Source organism: Sciurus carolinensis, chromosome 12 (assembly GCF_902686445.1).
Source record: "Sciurus carolinensis chromosome 12, mSciCar1.2, whole genome shotgun sequence".
Classification (NCBI taxonomy): Eukaryota; Metazoa; Chordata; class Mammalia; order Rodentia; family Sciuridae; genus Sciurus; species Sciurus carolinensis.
This window is the reverse complement of record NC_062224.1, coordinates 61,402,198-61,421,405: the sequence shown is the minus strand read 5'-3', so window position 1 is coordinate 61,421,405 and position 19,208 is coordinate 61,402,198. Positions and strand designations below refer to the sequence as shown.

General features: G+C 47.4%; 1 protein-coding gene and 1 non-coding gene across 10 annotated transcripts in view; one reads left to right on the top strand and one right to left on the bottom strand.

Moving 5' to 3' along the window:
* Coq8a (coenzyme Q8A) overlaps positions 1 to 19,208 on the top strand; it is a 57,984-nt gene that overhangs the window by 29,051 nt on the left and 9,725 nt on the right. For 5 of the 9 annotated variants that reach the window (XM_047520160.1, XM_047520155.1, XM_047520156.1 and 2 more), the window contains exons 3-5: positions 8,326 to 8,511; positions 11,952 to 12,359; positions 12,615 to 12,681. In XM_047520160.1, the coding sequence (XP_047376116.1) occupies positions 8,335 to 8,511; positions 11,952 to 12,359; positions 12,615 to 12,681 (652 nt within the window). In that variant the 5' untranslated portion in view covers positions 8,326 to 8,334. Of the gene's footprint in view, positions 1 to 7,441; positions 7,635 to 7,950; positions 8,235 to 8,325; positions 8,512 to 11,951; positions 12,360 to 12,614; positions 12,682 to 19,208 lie in introns of all 9 variants that reach the window. The other 4 variants (XM_047520161.1, XM_047520163.1, XM_047520162.1 and 1 more) reach the window with 2 other exon arrangements.
* Trnam-cau (transfer RNA methionine (anticodon CAU)) lies at positions 15,308 to 15,380 on the bottom strand. The gene has a single exon. It is a non-coding gene; the product is annotated as a tRNA-Met (tRNA).

The window sequence follows — 19,208 nt, the reverse complement described above, 5'->3', positions numbered from 1 at the left end:
GCTGCTCCAATACGACTCTAGTGACTTTTCCAAATTTCCTGGAAGGGGGTGAGTTGAGGCTCGTGGTAGAGCACTTGCCTAGCATGTGTGAGGCACTGGGTTTGGATTCTCAGCACTGCATATAAACAAATAAAAAAATAAAGTTCCAGATTCCTGGGATACTGTGGTTATAGTTTATTGTCTTAGGAGTCAGAAACTTTGTCTTTAAGGGCCCGATAGTAAATATTTTGGGTTTTGTAGGCCTTAGCTCTCTCTGGCAACTACTTTACTCTGCTATTATAACAAAAGCAAAACAACAAAAAGTCCAAACAAACAAACAATCAAACCAACCCAGCAGCCATAGACATATGTGAGTGAATGAGTGTAGTCAATATATAAATGAATGTGCTGGCTGTATTCTAATAAAACTTTATTTATAAAAATAGGCAGCTGGGCCAGATTTGGACCCTGATTTGCCCTCCCCCTGCCTAGAAGGACGCTAGTGATGTTATCTGACTTAATTTTTGGTTCAACAAATGTGCTTATTGGACTTAATACTTAATTTTCTGTTTTTTGGGTTTTTTTTTGTGGGGGGGTGTTAACACCCATTAATTATTTCTATCTTTTTTTTTATATTATTGAATTTATGTACAAAATCATTTCAAATAAACATTTAATGTAAAATCAAATGTTCTTTTAAACTGAATTTTTTTACATCTACTGTACCATTCAAATGCTTTATCATCTTACATGATTTCTTCAAAATCTGTTATTGAGGGTACATATAGAAAAGCATTTTTCTTTTATTATTTCTATCTTTTAGCACTTGGACCGGTATTAGGGAAGGGCTTGTGTCAAGGGTTTTCTCACCATTTCTGAGAAGGGCAGTTGAGCCTCATTTCCCAAAGTGGGATGACCGTATTCCATCTGCCTGGCAGCCTGTTAGGGGCAGTTGTCTTCTGATGAATGGTGGCTAGCCAAGGGCATGCAGAGGCATTATTTATAGCATTCTGATCTTAACCTTAACCTTCTGCCAGTTCTACCCTGAACAAACACTAGAGGTATGTGGGAAAGTATTTTAAAATTTCAGTTTGTATGCTTACTTTTAAAAAAAAATTAACAGAAGATATTTAAGATTATTTTTTATATAATTTTGATATTGCAAAGGCAGAGCATAAATTTTTATTAAGGAAATAAATAATTTCAAATAAATCTGTTATCCTACCACTCAGAGAAAACCACGATTTTAATATTTTACATCATTTTATGACCTTTCTTCATGTGGGAACATATGGTATGCTTTCTTATCTGTCAATAAGTACCTTTCCCAGTGTCATTTAAATGGCTGTATCTGTGGGTGTACACAGCCATCTTAGACCATGTGGGTATTTACATTCTTGTATTGAAATATCACATACATCCATTTTTAAGGTAATGCATTTTGAGGGGCTTGAGCAGGATTCTTAGATTGTTATCAGACAGAATGGCTTGGAGAGGAGATGGGGACAAGGGAGTTCCTGGTATGAGACATTGGAGAGGTGGAGTGTGACTGCCAGAGGCCTGTCTTCATTGTGATGCATGAACTCATCAGGCCCGGCTGGGGCTGGCAGGGCAAGGATGGAGGCTGTTTTTCTCTTTCTCTTGCTCTGGGTTCTTTTCCTAGTATTCTGTTGCCTTTGAAGATGGATAGCTCCTTAGGATATTTCTGACCCTGCTGACAGAAACCCTGAGGCTAGATCTCATTAGGCAGAAATCTGGAGTAGCCTGAGAAGTTTGAATGATGGTCCCTCATGTGTGATGTTAAAGTCCTAGGCAAAGGACAAATTTACCCAATTTCGTGGATTTGGTTTCAGAATCTTTCCCCAACACATTCATTTTTCTGAGTCCTTAGAGGAAACGATCAACTGGTGTTTCCTTTTTCTCAGATAAAGAGAAGAGGAAAAATCTCCAAGATATACGAGAACTTTTCAGTGCCCATGCAAGGTAGAAATTGAGATGTTTATGCTCAAGGTAAAAATATGGTTTTCAGCTGGGAAGGAGCAGAAGACCATTTGCTAGCTCCTCATGGCATCTCCCCAAGGTCACTAAATAGGCCTTGCCAAAGTCTGCTTGAAGTGACAGCTTTTGAGAGCCCTTGGAGGACACCTCTTTTCTTTTTTTTCTTTTTGTGGCCACCTCTTGAGTTATTGTTTTTAAGCTCAGCACTTCTGATTTCCTTTTTCAAGTTCTTGAAGGGATAGTGGGGAAAAGGGGGGCAAACTTAAGGTTTCCACTTAAGGGGAAAGCCAGACTTGGGGAGGGAGGTAAGAAGGTGGAGACTTTAGGGAGGAATCTCTGGAGACTTCCTGCCTGTTCTCGGAAACTGACCTCTCCTCTCCGTTTCCTCCTCTGCCTCCAGAACTGGGGTTCTCAAAATAAGTTCTAAGGACCAGCAATGTTGTTAGCATGCTTGCACTTGCTCGAAATGCAGATTCCCCATCCCTATCCAGATCTATAAAATCAGAAGCTCTGGGTTGTGGCCCTGCAGTGTTTTTTTTAACAAACCCACCAGGTGATTGTGATAGAGACTAAAACTCCAGGGCTACTGCCTCAGACCAGTAACTCTTAGGAGGCCTTAGTTCTACTTAAAGTAGAGTTAAAGCTGTGAGCCAGTTCTGCAGATGGCAGGCTTTCTGCAACCTTGGAGAGACCTGCCGAGTTCATTTGATTTAACAGGTATTTATCACCTATGGGCCCCAGCACTGTGCTTGATGCTGGAGAGACAGGGAAGACAGAAAAATGGATGTGGTTTTTGGCTTGTGGTTGTCAGTCTCATGTGTCTGTGTGTGGAGAGGGACAGAAAACACTGGCAGATTCAGAACATGGTGGTGGCTGCGATGCCATGTGGGACACAGGGTGCTGGGTGCAGGGGACAGCTTCTGGAAGAGCTGACAGTTGAGCTCACAGTCCTGGGATGAGGGGAGGAAGTACACTTGGGAGCATGGAGGGAGCACCCCTGGGTCCTAGGAATAGGTTTGCCTGCCTGGAACACACACTCAGTGGAGGGAACGAGGCAAGTGTGAGGCTGGGGAGGTGCAGGGAGCTGGGTCAGGAAGGTTCTTTCAGCCTTTTTGAAATCTCAGAGAAATCATGAGGCCTGGGGGTTGGGGGTTAACTGGATTTTTCTTTTAAAGTCAGTGCTCTGGCCAGCAGCATGGAAATGCATTGGGGGGTGGGAAAAGAAGGTGGGGAGCAGGTAGAGCTGCGATAGAGGCTGTTGGGTGGCCCAGGTGGGAATGTGCAGGTGGACTGGGGCAGGTGAGGAGGGCTGGAAAGCAGTGGGTGGTGGTGGCATGCTTCAGGTTGGGGAGCCCTGGACTGTGGGGTAGGGGTGGTGAGGGCAACTTTGGACATGTTGAGTTTGAGGTGTCTGTGGGATGTTGGTTGATGTGGGAGCAGCAGAGGGCTGGATGCAGCCTGCTCCAGGGGAGGCTTCTCAGTGTGGGCTCTGCCCTGCTACCCTCACCTCCCAGGACAGAGAACCTCCTGTGCATCCCAAGGCTGTGGTGGCAGCTGTGACTAGGAAGGGACTAAAGGAGGTGGATCCTGGATTTTGGAGGTTATAGGTACCACTGCTTTGCTTGCATGGGAGCTGGCCTGCAATGCTCTGTAGTCCTAAAGGGGGTTGAACAGCCACTTAGTAAATTCTTAACACACCATCCTCAGCTTGCTCTCACCTCATGAGAGGAAACAAATGACAGATGGTGTATTCTGGTTGTGAAGAGGAAAATTGGAGGTTTACATAGGAACTTTCTCTGCTAGCACTCTCCTTCCACATGTGGGTCCTGAGTGGATGCATGTGTGATGTGTTCATTTGTTTTATACTTGTCAAGCTTGCTGCTTTATTTATTTTTAAAAGAATACAACTCACATTGCTGCTGGGACATCTTATTATAATGACCTAGGGGGGTTTTCAGTTCTGGGGACTAGATATGAAAGTTCCTGTGTTTCTGTATACTTTCAGCTAGACCCTGCTCTCCTGCATGCTCAGGTGGACTTTCTGGAAGCTCTTTAGGAGGGTCAGAGAGCAAAGGTCAATGGGAAGATGTCCTTACGGAGCTTGGGACTCCCATGACCAATCATGCCATCTTATGCTTTGTTGTTCCCTGTCCCCAAGGAGCAGGAAGCTGCATTTATTCCAGTTCTCTTTCTCCATGGAGACTATATTTACTTGCTTGTTAGCAGTTTAGCACATTAGGGCCAGAAAAGGGGTCTGAGCCCTTTCCTCCTGAGAAGGGACGAAGAGGCAAAGTCACACAGCTGGTGGTGACAAACCTGGGGCCTATGTCCAGGCTCTGAGAGCTGTCTTTTCTACTTTGGCAGGTACCTCTGTTGTATCTGCCTCTGATCCTGTCATGTTAGTGACAGCTGGCCTCTGTCATCTCCCTGGTGTCTGTGAATTGTAATATGCCTACATGCCACTGCACTCTCACCCCAGGCTGGGGCACGTTCACCCACAGGGCCTGCAGGGATTAACCAGAGCAGCAGGAGATGTTAGTGAACCTGAGTTGAAGGAATGAGAGTGACTTTTCTTTTCCTATAGTTCCTAGCTAGTGGGCACTCCCAAGTATGAGTCTATCCTCCACCCCTACAACCTTATTAGTTTGTGGCCACTCAGCACTTTTGGCTTCCCCTGTTCAGAGGTGAGTGGGCAGGCACTGAGGCTTCCTGAGATGGAATGCCGCATTTCTGGGTTTCTCATTGGTGAGGTCCCCAAAATCCCTTTAGGGACCAGAAGGTTGTGATAAGGGAGTGTTGCTGATGGTCCCAGTGAGGGTCCTGCTACTTGTAGATGAAATCATGGAACTTGTGTATTAAATGTGTTTTGGGGGCTTTTCATGTTTTTTAAAATTTAAACTGTGATGAACATGCCCCAGAGTAGCTGAGTGCCTGATTCTCCAGGTATTCCTAGAGGGGATTTGTGACAAAAATTCAGGAGTGTCAAATTATGGATTATGTTGGGATTCTGATCAATTGGAAGTAGGGTTTTTAAGACCCAATTTTTGAAAACCAGAAGGTAAGAAAAATTCTGGAAAGCTTGTCCTTCTGGTAGTTTTTCCCTCTGCTTCTTTGAGGTAAGTGACTCCCTTGTAGAAAACTTCCTGTGTTGATAAGGGTGTGAACGGTTGGTTTACTTTGTACTGTGAGGGAGGTTGGGGTACAGTCCTACATGGTAGTAAAGAGTATTTGCCAAAGATGGGTGGGTGTGGGCTGGCTAGGGTGGTTATGAGATCTATGTGTTAATCTCACAAATTGCAGATTGTGTTTATTAGTGACATCTATTGATTGTGAAAAAAAAAAAAGTTTTACCTCACAATACTCATATAAAGGACCTTCTTTCCCTTGGTGCTGGCTCTGAAGCCAGTATCTAGGGTGAGACTTGGCACTGATTGGGAGTTCACTGGGCATGTGAGATGCAGCCATGTAGACAGGAAGAAAAACATAACTAATTACTTTTTTTTTGTATTGAGGATTGAGCTCAGGGGTGCTTAACCACTGAGCTACATCCTTAATCCTTTTTATTTTTTTTTTATTTTGAGACAGGGTCTGAGTTGCTGAGGCTGGCCTTGAATTTATGATCCTTCTGCCTCAGCCTCCCAGGTCACTGGGGTTACAGTATTACCCCTCCCAGCTCAACTAATTATTTTTTAATTTTGAAAATAGGATATGTGAACCAAAATTAAAAGGTTAGGAAAATACAGAAAGAGATAGTTTTTCATAGTTCCCAAATAGAGGACTCATAGGTGTGCCTTCAGCCTGCAACCGACTTAGGTTGTGTCCATGTGTTAGAAACCAGAAGAGTTAGGACTGGCCTCGTTGGGTCCCAGATTTACCTTACTGCAGTGTGTGGAATCTGAGTGGCTTTTTAAAATTGAAGTCCCATTAGCATAGTGCGCCAGGCTGGCTACATTGGCCAAAAAAAGTCACTTACCATTTTCAATGTGGTGAAAATTTAGTGTGTGTTTATGTCACCTGGATGGAAAAGTCAGGCAGAAACAGTTTGAAGTCTGAAAACAAAGTCCAAATTTTTAAAATAGGTCTTAGGAGGATGTTCTGAGGAAGATTGGGTGTCAGGTGAGATGAGGTTTGGAATTATCAGGTCTCCCCAAAGGCAATGCCTGTCCTGGTTGTCTAGATTGATTTAAAGGTGAGCCAGAGGAAGACCTGTTTGTGGGGACCCATGGTACCTGGTGGATGGTCCTGAGACCACTGATAGGGGTCCTTCTGAATAGATAGTTCTGGGGCCCCTGTCTCTGCCATCACATCTCTTTCAAGAACCTTCTCCCTCCCTAGGGTCTAGAGGGCCATGGTGGGTGCTAAGAACTGAAATGCATCTGTGTGTATTGAGTGGGACCCTGGCCTGCCAGTTGAAAACTGGCCCTAGGCCCTCTTGAGTTCTGATTACATGATCTCTTCCCAGTCCTAGACATTTGGTCTATGGGGTTTACCCTTGTTTATTGCCATAAAATTTCTGGAGTGCAGAGCAGAGCCCAGGGTGTGACAAGGCATCCCATGATGGGTTGGATCAGCTCCTGTCCAAGTCTCACATCTCTTTCAGTGGTTACCTTCTCCAAACCTCCCTGCCTTGAATTTGAATGTGAGTGGTTATTTGTGCCTGAGCCATGTCCTGTCCCTGTGAGTTGGTGGGCCATATGTTCGGAGAGGCAGCATGGTGTGATTACAGCAGGCCGGGGCTGGATTGGGGCGCCAGGGCCACTGTTGTGGGACCTTGACCAGTTAGTTAACTGCTCTGGCTTTGGTTTTCTCACTTGTAAAGTGGAGTCATTAATAACCATGTCATCGACTGTTTATAAAGATTAGATATTGCATGGTAGTGGCTGGTACTCGAAGGGAAGGTATAATACAAGGCATGTTAGGGCAGCTCATCCCAGTGTGCCTAGTACCTGGGCAGTAGTGGGTTTCTCTGATTATTATGACAGTTCTTCTTTTAAATAAAAGGGGTTTTATCCCAGGCCCAGAAGCAGAGCTGATCCCTGTGGGGATCTCTGGAGTGACCTGGGCTGTCCCCTGAGAAGGGAAAGTGGGAGGGATCCTGTCTTCAGATGTCCCTGGAGTTCTGGTTAAGCAGCCCTGTCAAATGTCCTTGCATAGCCATCCCCATCTGTGGTGCTATCAATGTGATGAGAGAATGGAATCCCAGGGAACCCCTCTCACTGTCCCTCCCTCCTGCTGGCCATGTCTCCCTCCTCAACCTGCTGTTAGTTCATATAGTTCTCCTACCTGAAACACCATCTGCACCCTTCTCTGCTTCTGACTTTGCTTCCTCTGGGACTTGCAGCATATTTTGCTGCGTCCAGTCACTTGGCCAGCCAGATCCCCCTCCTCTCCCAGCCAGGGTGCTCCCTTGTTGCTGCAGTGGGTGTCCTGATGTTCCTTTCTTTTCCTGCATTTTTTTTTCCAGCCACCTCTGTGTTACCAGGACTTACCTGAGTCCCCAGCACATAGCTCCTGGGAGTAGTTACTGACAAGCCAGGTTGTACCTGACTGTACTCTGACCTACATTAAGAAGTACACTTTATGCTGTAACCCAGTAGACCGAAGAGGGAGAGAGGTGGACAACACAACCAAGAGAATCAGTTTCTGAGACAGGCTTGGTAACTAAGTGAGGCCGAGGGGGCTTGATGGAGGTGGGGATCAGGGAGGGCTCTGTTTATCCCTGTTTGGGTGTCCATCAGAGGCTTGTTGGGCTGAGTAAGAGTGCTTGGAACCAGACAGGCACCCCTAGCCATGGAGGGTTGGACATAGCTGTTGTGAGCGGACTGCTTTGGAAGTGGGATGCCCTCACTCCAACGTGAAGTTTGGGTTCACAGGAGGAGAGCACTAGAGTAGGAGTCAGCACAAAATTCAGGTCCTGTCACTTGATCTCTCTGTGCAGTTACTTCACCTTTCTGTGTCTTGGAATTTTCATAGGTTGGCTGAGTCCCAGGTGAAGTAACTTGAGAAGTGGTGAGCACAAGACAATACGGACTCAACAGTTGTTCATTCTGCTCAGTGCTGTGGAGAATTGGGAGTCACTGGAGTCTACCTTGAGCCCTAGGCCCTTTCTTTTCCCTCAGTCAGCCCTTTATCAGAAATGAAAATCAATGAAAAAAACCACATAGCCAGCTGCCTTCTGCCCAGAGTTGGGTGTAGAGCTGGTCAGTGTGGTGTACCCTGTGTGAGGCACACACCTGTAATACTGAGGCAGGAGGATGGTGAGTTCAAAGTCAGTTTCAGCAAAGTGAGGCACTAAGCAACTCAGTGAGGTGTGGCATCCTTTCCCTGACTTGGCCTCCTCTCGTCCAGCTCTGAAGGATGGCTGCCATATTGGGGGATGCCATCATGGTTGCCAAAGGCCTTGCCAAGCTGACCCAGGCGGCCATGGAAACCCACCTGCAGCACTTGGGCCTTGGTGGGGAGCTTATCATGGCAGCCAGGGCCCTGCAGTCCACAGCCGTGGAGCAGATCAGCATGGTCTTGGGAAAGGTGCAGGTAAGGAGGCCTATCCCAACAGTGTGGGGGGGTGCTGGTGGGAAGAGGGCCAGAGTTGGAGCTCCTGGTGAGGCCTGGGAGTGTAACCCAAAATAGACCTTGGGGGCTGGTCTTGTGCACAAGGCTTGAGAGCCTAGTGACCAGCATGCCCTGCTGTCTCACAGTAGGGCAGGGCCCCTGTGTGAGGGTGTGGCCACTTAGTAGCAAAATGCCATTGTCTGGGCTAGAGATGTGGCTCAGTGGTAGAACACTTGCCTAGGACTTGTGAGGCACGGGGTTTGATCCTCAGCACCACATAAAAATAAGTAAATAAAGGTACTGTGTCCATCTACAACTAAAAAAAAAAAGTACTTTGAAAAAGTGCCATTGGCTGGGAGACTTAATCAGCAAACATTTATTCTCAGATTTTTGTGGCCAGAAAGACCAAGATCAAGGTGCCTGTAAATTCGGTGTCAAAGGCCTGTTTCCTGATTCATAGATGGTGGCTTTTTGCTGTGTCCTTCAAGGCAGACGGAGGGAGAGGGAACTGTCTGGGGTTTATTTTTTTTTTCTTTTTTCTTTTTTTTTTTTTTTTTAATTTTTTTTATTGTAAACAAATGGGATACATGTTGTTTCTGTTTGTACATGGAGTAACAGCATATCATTTGCATAATCATACATTTACATAGGGTAATGATGTTTGATTCATTCTGTTATTGTTTCCTTCCCCCCACCCCTCCCACCCCTCTTTTCCCTCTATACAGTCCCTCTTTCCTCCATTCTTGCCCCCCTCCAACCCCCCATTATGTATCATCATCCGCTTATCAGTGAGATCATTTGTCCTTTGGTTTTTTGAGATTGGCTTGTCTCACTTAGCATGATATTCTCCAATTTCATCCATTTGCCTGTGATGTTTATGAGGACCCTAGTCCAGCACATGAAGTTTGCACCTTCATGACCTAATCATCTTCCAAAGATCCCTCCTCTTAATGTAGCACCCCGGGGGTTAGGTTTCAACGGATGAATTTGGGAGAATACACATACAGTCCAGACAGGGCCCAGGTGTTGATTGACCTAGCTCAGCCTTTGAAGGCTCTTCCTGCCAAGTCTGCTGAGCTTCAACCAAGAGCCAGCCTCCCTTTCCTCTTTCCTTTTGCCTCTGGGCACCTGGCTTGGGGTGCCACACCTTTCCTAGATGGCAGTGGCACAGTCCTGCCAAGGGCAGCTTCATCTCTGGCCTTATCTTGGTCCCTTATGCTGTCTGGTGGAGGTCAGGAAGCCTCCATATCTTCCATTTATGAGATGGTTTTTAAGCAAAATTGAGTGTTGCAGAGTGAGCGTAGACAGGCCTGGCTTGGTCACCGTGGTGTCACTCTGTATTGCCAGCCGTGTTCCTAATAATGTGAAGGGCTGAGGAAGGGGACATGTGTGTGTCGTGTGTGGGCACTTGCGTGTGTTGGTAGTTGTGTTTCAGTGGCCACCCTGGCTCCTCTTCCTTTTGTTTCTGTCCGTGGACTGGCTGACCTCTGGACAAAGGTCACCATGCTTCTCTGGCTGTGAGGTTGTCATAGTTCCCAGACTCCGTTCAGTCTCAGGTGTGGAGTCCCAGCACCTCCTCTCCTGGAGTCAGTGGTGATACAGTGTTTCTCTCACCCTACACAGAGACCTTTAACTTTTAAGTGTCCCTCATTGTTTTCCTGGGGATGGGGACAGGTTTGGGTGCTTATCCCTTTTCTCAGAAGAGAAAACTGAATCTAAGCAGTTTGTTGCAAGACCATGATATATTAAGTGACAGGGCCAGAATCCTTGTGCTACCCTCAGTCAAGACTCCCAGCTTTGTCTGTCCTCTGCCAACTATGGGTTGTGCCCCAGCTGTCTTGCTTGATGCCTTCATTGGTGAGGAACCCTTTGCTTTTTCTGTGACTGTTCTGCCTGTGGAACCCTCAGAGTTCCAAGTGAGGTTGCCCAGCTCTTTGGGCCCCACCCAGAAGTAAGACAGTGTGCTAGACCTGGGCAGGCCTTCTCCACCAGGGTGAGAGGGCATCTTCCCAGGATCACTTCCGTCCACAGGTCTGAGCCCCTGTGTCTGGGAGAGGCAGGGCTATCCCCCAGCATAGCTCTTAGTGTAGGAGGGCGTGACCATCCATCACTGTCAAGGAAGTACCTGAGGAGGATGACCACTTTGCTTGTTTGTTCCCTAGCATAGATTTATGGTCCCCACTTCCCCACACGCCCAGCCTCCCAGAGGGGATGAGGTCCAGTGACTCTAGAAACCTACTGGCTTTCATCTCTGCAAGGAATTTGTTCCACACCCATTTGGTAGGAGCTTACAGAGTCCTCTGAGGCACTAGGGATCCTTCACTGCCTGTGGGTCCCACTGCCACGTCAACAGTAGCTGGAACCCAAGGCCATCTGGCCATCATGGGAGTTAGGGAGTAGGAAGGGCTCCTGCCATAGCTTATAGCACACTTGCCCTAGACTCCTCACTACAGGGCTTCTCAGGCCTTCTGAGAGATGCCTAGTGAGTTTAAATGCAATCGATTTCTACTATCAGAAAAGTAGGTGACCTGGGGTAGTTGGCAGGGCAAGCCTTGGCTTAGGACCTCTGCTCTGCCATTGCTGGCTGAGAACCTTTGTCAGACACATCAGTTCTCAGCCTCAGTTTCCCTTTGTGAAAGGAGAATAACAACCAGTGCTTGTCTTAGGCTAGTGAGAGTAGGAGGATTTGGAATCTCCTGCTGTTTTTGCATAACCCTGTAAGAAGCATGTCGCTCGATCATTTCATCCATTCTCTTGAACCAGGGAATCCAGGCTACTGACTTTAGGACTTGGTGCTATCTAATTATAGCCTCCTCAGGCAGGTTCCTTGACCTTGGCTATGGCCTGTGTCACTAAAGCCGCAGGGATTTTATTTTCAGTTGAGGAAGTAGCAGAGAAGGGTTAGGGACTCACTCAAGGTCATTTCAGTTTCAAAAGTAGGAAGAGTCAGCATTCAAAGGTCATTAACAAAGAAAACACAATGTGTCCTGTGTTCCCCTTCCCCTGTATCTGGAGCCCCCAGGCACAGCAGGCCCTGTCCTGGTTGTGACCACTTCTCCAGTGAGAAGCTTTTAACTGCATGCCCCTTATTGACGGAGTCATGTCTGCAGTGAGGTACTGGCCTGGAGTGGGTCAGCTGCTTCCCATCTGTGTACCCCCTTACCCTGGCTAGCCGTGGTGGTTGTTTCCTCTGACGACTTTTCCCTCCTCAAAGCTCTGCAGCCCCCTCCATGGCTGCCTGCCCAGGACCACAAAGCAGAGCCCTGGAAGAAGCAGACTGGAATTTGGGCCCTGGCTCTTGAGCTGGGAAGCGGGCTGTGGGTCTTGGGTGTAACATGGTGTTTCCTTTGGAGGGTTAGAGAGGTGGGGAGTGGTGTTGTGCTGTCCTGTGGTTCTCTGACATTGGCCTTTATTTCTTGCAGGGACAGGATAAGCATGGAGAGTCTGAGGCCACCGAGAACTTTGACGACCTGGAAGCAGAGGTCCACTTCTCACAGGAAGCTGGATCCACTGTAGACTTCTCTGCAACCTCTACCCCTGACCAGTCACTCTCTCCTCCTCTGGGTCATGCCCACAGCAAGGGCCCAGCTCCTGCCTATGTTGCCAGTGGACCCTTTAAGGAAACTGGGCTCCCAGGCCAGGTGGCCTCTCCTCTGGGCAGAGTTAATGGGAGGCTCTTTGCAGAACCCAGAGACTTATTCTCTGGTCCTGGCTTCCAGCGAAGGTTCTTCCACCAGGACCAGTCCCCAGTAGGGGGCCTCACAGCTGAGGACATCGAGAAGGCCCGACAGGCCAAGGGTCGCCCTGAGAGCAAGCCACACAAGCAGATGGTGCGTCTCGGAGGCCCCTTGGTATGGGGCTGGGTGGTTCTCACTCACAGTGGTACTGGTGTCAGCCCCCCATTTGGGGACTTTTTGTGGATGTTGTGGTCAGATTTTTAGGAATGTGGTGGCCTCTTGGTGAATGTGCTGTCAGGTGGTACTGCTGCCTTTGGGGGTGGAATGGGATGTAGGGGCAGTGTGAACCCTCGAGGTTGGTCTTGTCCCTGTTTGCTGATTGAACAAGTCTCTCCTTTCTCCCTCCAGCTCAGTGAGCGGGCTCGGGAGCGGAAGGTGCCAGTTACACGAATTGGGCGGCTGGCAAACTTTGGAGGTAAGGTGGCCGTGTGTGTTGTACTGCCAAGTCAGTCCTGGGCAAGGGAAGCTGGGGCCTCCCTGGGGCCTGCATGGATGTGGGATTGAATGGGGACTCAACCATATCCTGGGATGGGGGACTAGGTGGCAGTGTTGCCCTTGCATTAACTGTTGGGGGACTGGATGTTTTCCACAGGCTGATGACCCAGTTTCTGGATTCTAGCTCTGCCTGGGCTCACCCTGGGGCAAGAGTGACTGATCCCCTGCCATGAGCTGCAGCCTAGACTACTTGGCAGGCCTCACTTGGGAGGGGGAGTCTGCAGCATCCCCTTTTCCTCCTGCCCTGACCTCATTCCTGAGAGTTTTTTGAAGTGTTCTCCAGGAAGGAGGCTGCCTTATAAGTCTCCTGCATTATACATGCTGCTGCCTCTTCTCTTTTGAAAGCCTCATTTTACTAGTCAGCTTTCCATCACTGTGATAAAGTACCTGAGATAATCAACTTAAAAGTGGGAAAGGTTTATTTTGGCTCATGATTTCAGAAGTTTCAATCCATGGTAACCTGAGTCTGTTACTTTGGGTCTCTGGTGGCCCAGTACATTGTGGCAAGGACATGTGGCAGGAAGAGCTGCTCACTTCATGGTGGTCAGAAAATAAAGAGACAGGAAGGGACCAGAGTCCCAGTATTCCCTTCAAGGGTACACCCCTGATGACCTAACTTCCTGTTACTTAGGCCCTACCTCCTGAAGGTTCCACTAATTCCCAAGAGTGCCACAGACTGGAGACTAAGCCTTTAATACATGGGCCTTTGAGGGGCATTCAGGATCTGGATTATAGCATCCATTCTGCTTGTTCAGGACTGACTGTTAGCAGAGACCCACACACTCTCCCTGACAGCTTCATACTCTGGGAGCTGGACCAGTGTGTGTATTCTAATGTTGAGCGATGACTGATTGCCTTTCCAGTGTATAGAGCAGACTAAGCTAATTGGATAGAATTTTCCCAGCGGTAATGTTTTGTTCCATTGTTATCATCTTAAAATTTGGCATTCTCTGCTACTTTATTGTTCAAGAACTTAGTATAAAGCATCATTTGAGTTGTAGCTCAGAAATGATTTCTTTATTTCATTTTCATGGGTTAGCCTTTTAAGCAGTTCCTCATAGACCATAATAACTTCCTGGGTGTCTTCCACCAGATGAGTTTGAGAGTCACTGTCCTGATGGCCTCTAATGGTTCCTCAGAGACTTGGCCTGCTCCTCCCTTTGCTCCTCCTGTTCACAGAGGTTCTTGTCTTCCCTGTGAGTTGGAGGCAGGACATCTGTAGTTTTCCTCTGTAATCCTGCTCGTTCTCGCTTCACTCTAGCCTATGGTGAGCCCTGTGCCCAGGAGGCTGAGTTGGCTGTGTTTTAGCCTGGGTGTGGTCTTCTCCTGGGAGTCTTCTAGGGGCAGGAGAAGAGGTAGTAGGGTTAACAGGAGGCTCTGTTTGGGAAAAGTGGTCAGAATGAAAGTCTTGATGGCAAATTAGAATTTGAAGGAACACATGAAGTCTAGGTGAGGCTGGCAGGTTAAGGAAGACTGAAGTGGACGGAGTTACATAGGAAGATGTGTAGGAAAAATAAGAACACTGTAGTGAAACCAGAGTGGAGCACTCTCTTCACAGTGTGGTGATACGGGCAGCCAGAGGGAGCCTTGGTTGGAGTGAGGAGAAGCCCTGGTTTTGGCAGGAGTTTTGCACGGTCAGAGGTCTCTTGAGCCTTTGCTGACAGCACTTGATGCCTGGAGCCATCCTTGGGAATATGTATGCTGAAGGTTGCCCATAGCTGTGATTTGGAGCTGCCCACATTGTTGTCCAAGCAACTGGCAGGTAATGTTTCAGGCTAGAGGTGGCAGCATGGGAGCAAAGAGGAGCCAGGTCATGAAAGAATGTGCTCTTCTGGCCTCAGAGGCAAATTTACAGCCACCTATCCCACCCAGAAGGGTTCAAACTCTAAATTATGACCTTTGAATGAATGCAGAGTCAAAATAGTCAATTAAGTGGATGTAGCTTAATGGTAGAGCACTTGCCTTGCCTGTGCCAGGCCCTGAGTCTGAGCTGCAGCAACACACACACACACACACATGTTAATGGAATGAATTTGAGTAGAAATGATCAGAATGAATGTCATAGACCCTTAGAACCCTACACATTAGAAAAATATTTTCGTTTCAGAGATATGAACACACTGTGTAAGTGTGCTGTTCACTGCGGTATGAAACACATGACTTACTAATGAGTCCACACAGTCTGAAGTAGCGTTGTTCTGTGTTGTTCTTCTGAAAACACTTCTAACCTCTCTTCCCTTCATTAGAAGTGAGATGTTTTTGATGTGTAGATTGGTAGGTGTTGAGTTTCTACACTGGACATAGGAAGGAAGGGGCTTGCTGTAGATCTCAGGGAGGTAGCATTGCTGAAGGGACCCAGGTGTTTCAGGAGGTTAACTGCAGGTGGTTTGCAATTTCAGTGGCTTTTTTTTGGGGGGGGGTACTGGGAATTGAACTCAGGGGCACTCAACCACTGAGCCACATCCCCAGCTGTATTTTTTTTTTTTTTGTGTGTGTGTGTATATATATATATATATATATATTTTTTTTTTTTTTTTTTTTTTTGGTGGTGGTGCTGGGGATTGAACCCAGGGCCTTGTGCATATGAGGCAAGCACTCCACCAACTGAGCCACATCCCCAGCCCTAGTTTGTATTTTATTTAGAGACAGGGTCTCACTGAGTTGCTTAGTACCTCGTTAAGTTGCCGAGGCTGGCTTTAAACACTCTATCCTCCTGCCTCAGCCTCCTGAGCCGCTGGGATTACAGGCGTGCGCCATCACACCTGGCTTCAGTGGCTCTTTTTGATGCCAAGATGGTGGTTGAAATCCTAATTCCAGTTTGGCTGTGAGACATTATGACTATGATGCTATGGGAAACATGGTTTTTAGATATTAGATTTTGCTAAAGAAATTGTGAAAGATAGGTCATTTAATGGATTTGGGGTCAGAAATGAACTTTAGGAAACAGTGCAGAAGTGCAAAGGACCTTTATCCTCCCAAGATAAAGGATGAAGGGTGAATAGCTCAGTTTTGTGAAAGTTTTTGCTGTACCTCTTGGTTTCCAGACACTGGTTGAGACCCCACTATGACTTGCCAGAAGTTGTGCAGAATGTCCTTCAGTGGTGATGCACTTGGACACTTGGTAGGGGACAGAGGGTGGTAGAGTAGTAGGGGCTGGTGGGTCAGGGAGTATCTACGCCCTCTGTGCAGAGTCATAAGTTCCAACCTGCTGGCATGATACCCCCTTTGCTAATAGGACTGTGTCCAAGGCTGACCCTGTCTGGTTTCCTCTCAAGGAATGTCATGCAGTGACAACAGAGTGCCCGGGAAGCTATTCCTTCCTGCCAGCACAAGTTTGGGTGCGTGTTGACTACAGTGAGATAGATGTGCTCTGGATGCTTTTAAAGAAAAGGCACAGTCTGCCTCTCTGCTTTCTCAGGAGAAATCTTGGAAAGGGACTTTTCTGTATATTTTGCTCCTTAGAAGCTTGGTGTTACAGATGAAAATATTATCATTCTCTATAGCTACAGATGAGGAAGCTGAGCCACGAAGTTGTCCAGTAGTCCAGGGCCACATGCATGTTTGTGACAACCCTAGGACTTCAGCCCTGGCCTCTGTCATGTATGTGGAAGTATGAACTGACTGACCCTGTGATTAGGTCCCGTTGCTCCCCTGGCAGCCAGCAGAGGGGCTGTGTGAGGGGTCCCCACCTCATCACTTGATCACTTATGGTAATGGAAGGCCAGATACTAACAATCTGCGAGAACAAGGCCCGGGGAACTTCTGCCCCGCTTTTTCCTGTTCCCTTATGTGGAGGCTGCAGCCCCCTCCCCAGGCCCTGTCTTCTCCTGGGGCTCAGGGTGGCTGGAGGATGCCAGATGGTGGTAGTAATAGAGACTATATCACTAAGGATTCTGGAAACAAAGGAAAATACCCCTGACCCTCTACTGTGTGTGGACTTCCTTAGTATTAAATGGATCATTGTATGTGTTAATAAGACGAGACCTGGGCTTGGGGTGCGGTTCAGTGGTAGAGCGCTTGCACAGCATGTGTGAGGCCCTGGGTTCTGTCCCAGCACTGCAAAAAACCAAAAAACAAAAACCAACAGAAGCGAGGCTCAGGATAGGGGCTGGCACAGCGTCTGTGTGAGTGTGCTGGGGTCATCCTTAGGTACGTGTGCCCCTTGCCGCTGCAGCCTCCCTTCACCTTGCAGTGTGAACAGGTAAAGCCAAGGCCACAGGAGCACTGCCACCATGGGCGTTACTGCTCTCAAGTGCCTTCCATCCAGCCTGCTCAGGAAGGGCTCTGTTTATTTGTGTTTTGCTTTTTTCACCTCCGGTCTCTGGGAAGAATCCCAGGGACTACTCAGGGAGGACCTTGTTTTGCTCAGACCCCTAGAGGGACTGCAAGGAGGAAAAGGCCTGGCATGGGGCCCAGGGCTCCCATACATCACCCTGAGCAGACCCTGGCTATGGGGAGCCCTGCTCCCTGCTACCGCTCAACTGCAAAACCTTGCTTTGTGAGAGGTCAGGAGGTTTTTCAGAACAGGCAGTCACCTTCTTAGGCCAGGAGGGAGACTTGGTTGCTGACAGGGACCTTGGGGCCTTTTTTCTTCAGGACTTCTTGTGGGCTAAGCATCTTAGAACGGGGTCAGAGCTGGGAGAGCTGCTCTTTCCTGAGGTCTTAGGGTACAGAGGTGGGTCCTCCTGGGGGGCAGGAATTTGAGTGTGGGCTCCTCATAACGTTGGGGGGCATCCCAGCTGAGCAACCCCCTGGTTCCACCTGTTTCTGGAAAAAGGCAGAGTAGGCTGGGGTTCTGAGAGTTCCAGGCCAGGTGGGGTAGGGGAGCCAATTTATTCTGGATTCATGAGAACAGGAGCTGGAGAGGCTAAGGTCAAAGTTTTTGGCCACCTGGGCTCATTTTCACTAGCTGGGCTGTCTGCTGTGGGGATCCTGTCTGTCTGCCTGGCACAGGGATTGTCCTGAGGAACATGTAGGGCCATTGAAGGAGCCTTAGCCCTCCTTTGTGGAATGTCCCTTTGGTGATTTGTTTAATAACAGGTCCTTCCCATTGCAGTGTTGGCTTTCTCCGAGAATATGGAAATGGCCAGAGAATAGTTTGACAGAACATTTGAGGAGGTCCAGCCACAGAGTAGTGGGAGAACACACCTCTGCCTGCAAGGGGCCAGGCTGAATGACCTGTGATGCCATCTGCCTCTTTTGTGGGCTTGTCTTTGGACTTGTTCTAGGCAGAGAAGAATCTGGATGCAGAGACATTACTGAAGATTGCTAAGGTGTGAAGGTTAACGTTGCCTGCTATTTGAGTCAGATAGTGTGCAGGGTAGAGTGAGGTGAGCAGCTGGTAGAAAATTAATGTTTAATCGGTGACTCTGGCTCCCAACTCTGTGCCCAGTGCCCTCTGGAGCTGGGGTTGGGGATGTTTTGAAGAGAAGACAGCTGGGGTACCCACCAGGCATCTAGACCTGGCATCTCCATCCTAGTACACCAAAATGTCCTTGTGTGTGTTACTGTCATGCCTAAGGATATTTACAGAAGCTGACTTCTTCCTGCAGTTACCAGAGCTTGACTTGTTGACAGTATTGCTGTCCAATACACTGAGCCTTTGAAATGTGTCTGGTCCAAAGGGAGATGTGCTGAGTGTATATATAATCCATTCAGCATTTGAAGACTTAATACAAATGCACACAAATATAAAATATCTCTAATATTTTTTACATTTATTTATTGAAATGATACTATTTTGGGTATATTGGGTTAAATGAAATGTATTAGAATTCATTTCACGTTTCTTGCTTTTTTATTTTTTAATGGAGCTATTAGAAAATTTAAAATATCTATGACTCACATTAGGTTTCTTTTGCTCAGTGCTGGCCCGTCCATTTTGAATAGACTTTCTGTAAATAACACGCTTTTGTCACAGTACCTGTGCTGGCCCTACTGTGAGCACTTTTACCCTTCTACTACTCACAACCACCTGGGAGGCAGGAGCAACTGGTGAAGTGGAGGGTGCACTGCCATCTAGTGGTAGATAAAATGTATTGCAAAAACATTTTAAAATGAGTTACTTTTTTTTTTTTTTTTTTTTTTTGCGGTGCTGGGGATTGAACTCAGCCTTGCACTCTACCAACTGAGCTATATCCCCAGACCCAAATTAGTTACTTCTGACTTTTAAAATTTCTTTTTCATGAGATAAACTTTTTAGTAAGTTGAATATTTTTCATAAAAGTAATGCATCATCACTGTATAAAATTTGTAAAATGTAGATATGGATGCAGATTTCCTTGCTTCTTAAACAGCACCCAGTGACAGCCACCTACTCTGGGTAGATGCAGGGGCTGTTGTGCTCCTGGAGGCTGCTCATCTGGAGGCAGATTTGGTATCTTTCCTCCAAGTCGGTGTGCTAATCATTTTCTCCACTAATGGTGTGCCTGCTCTGGGTAGCCAGCT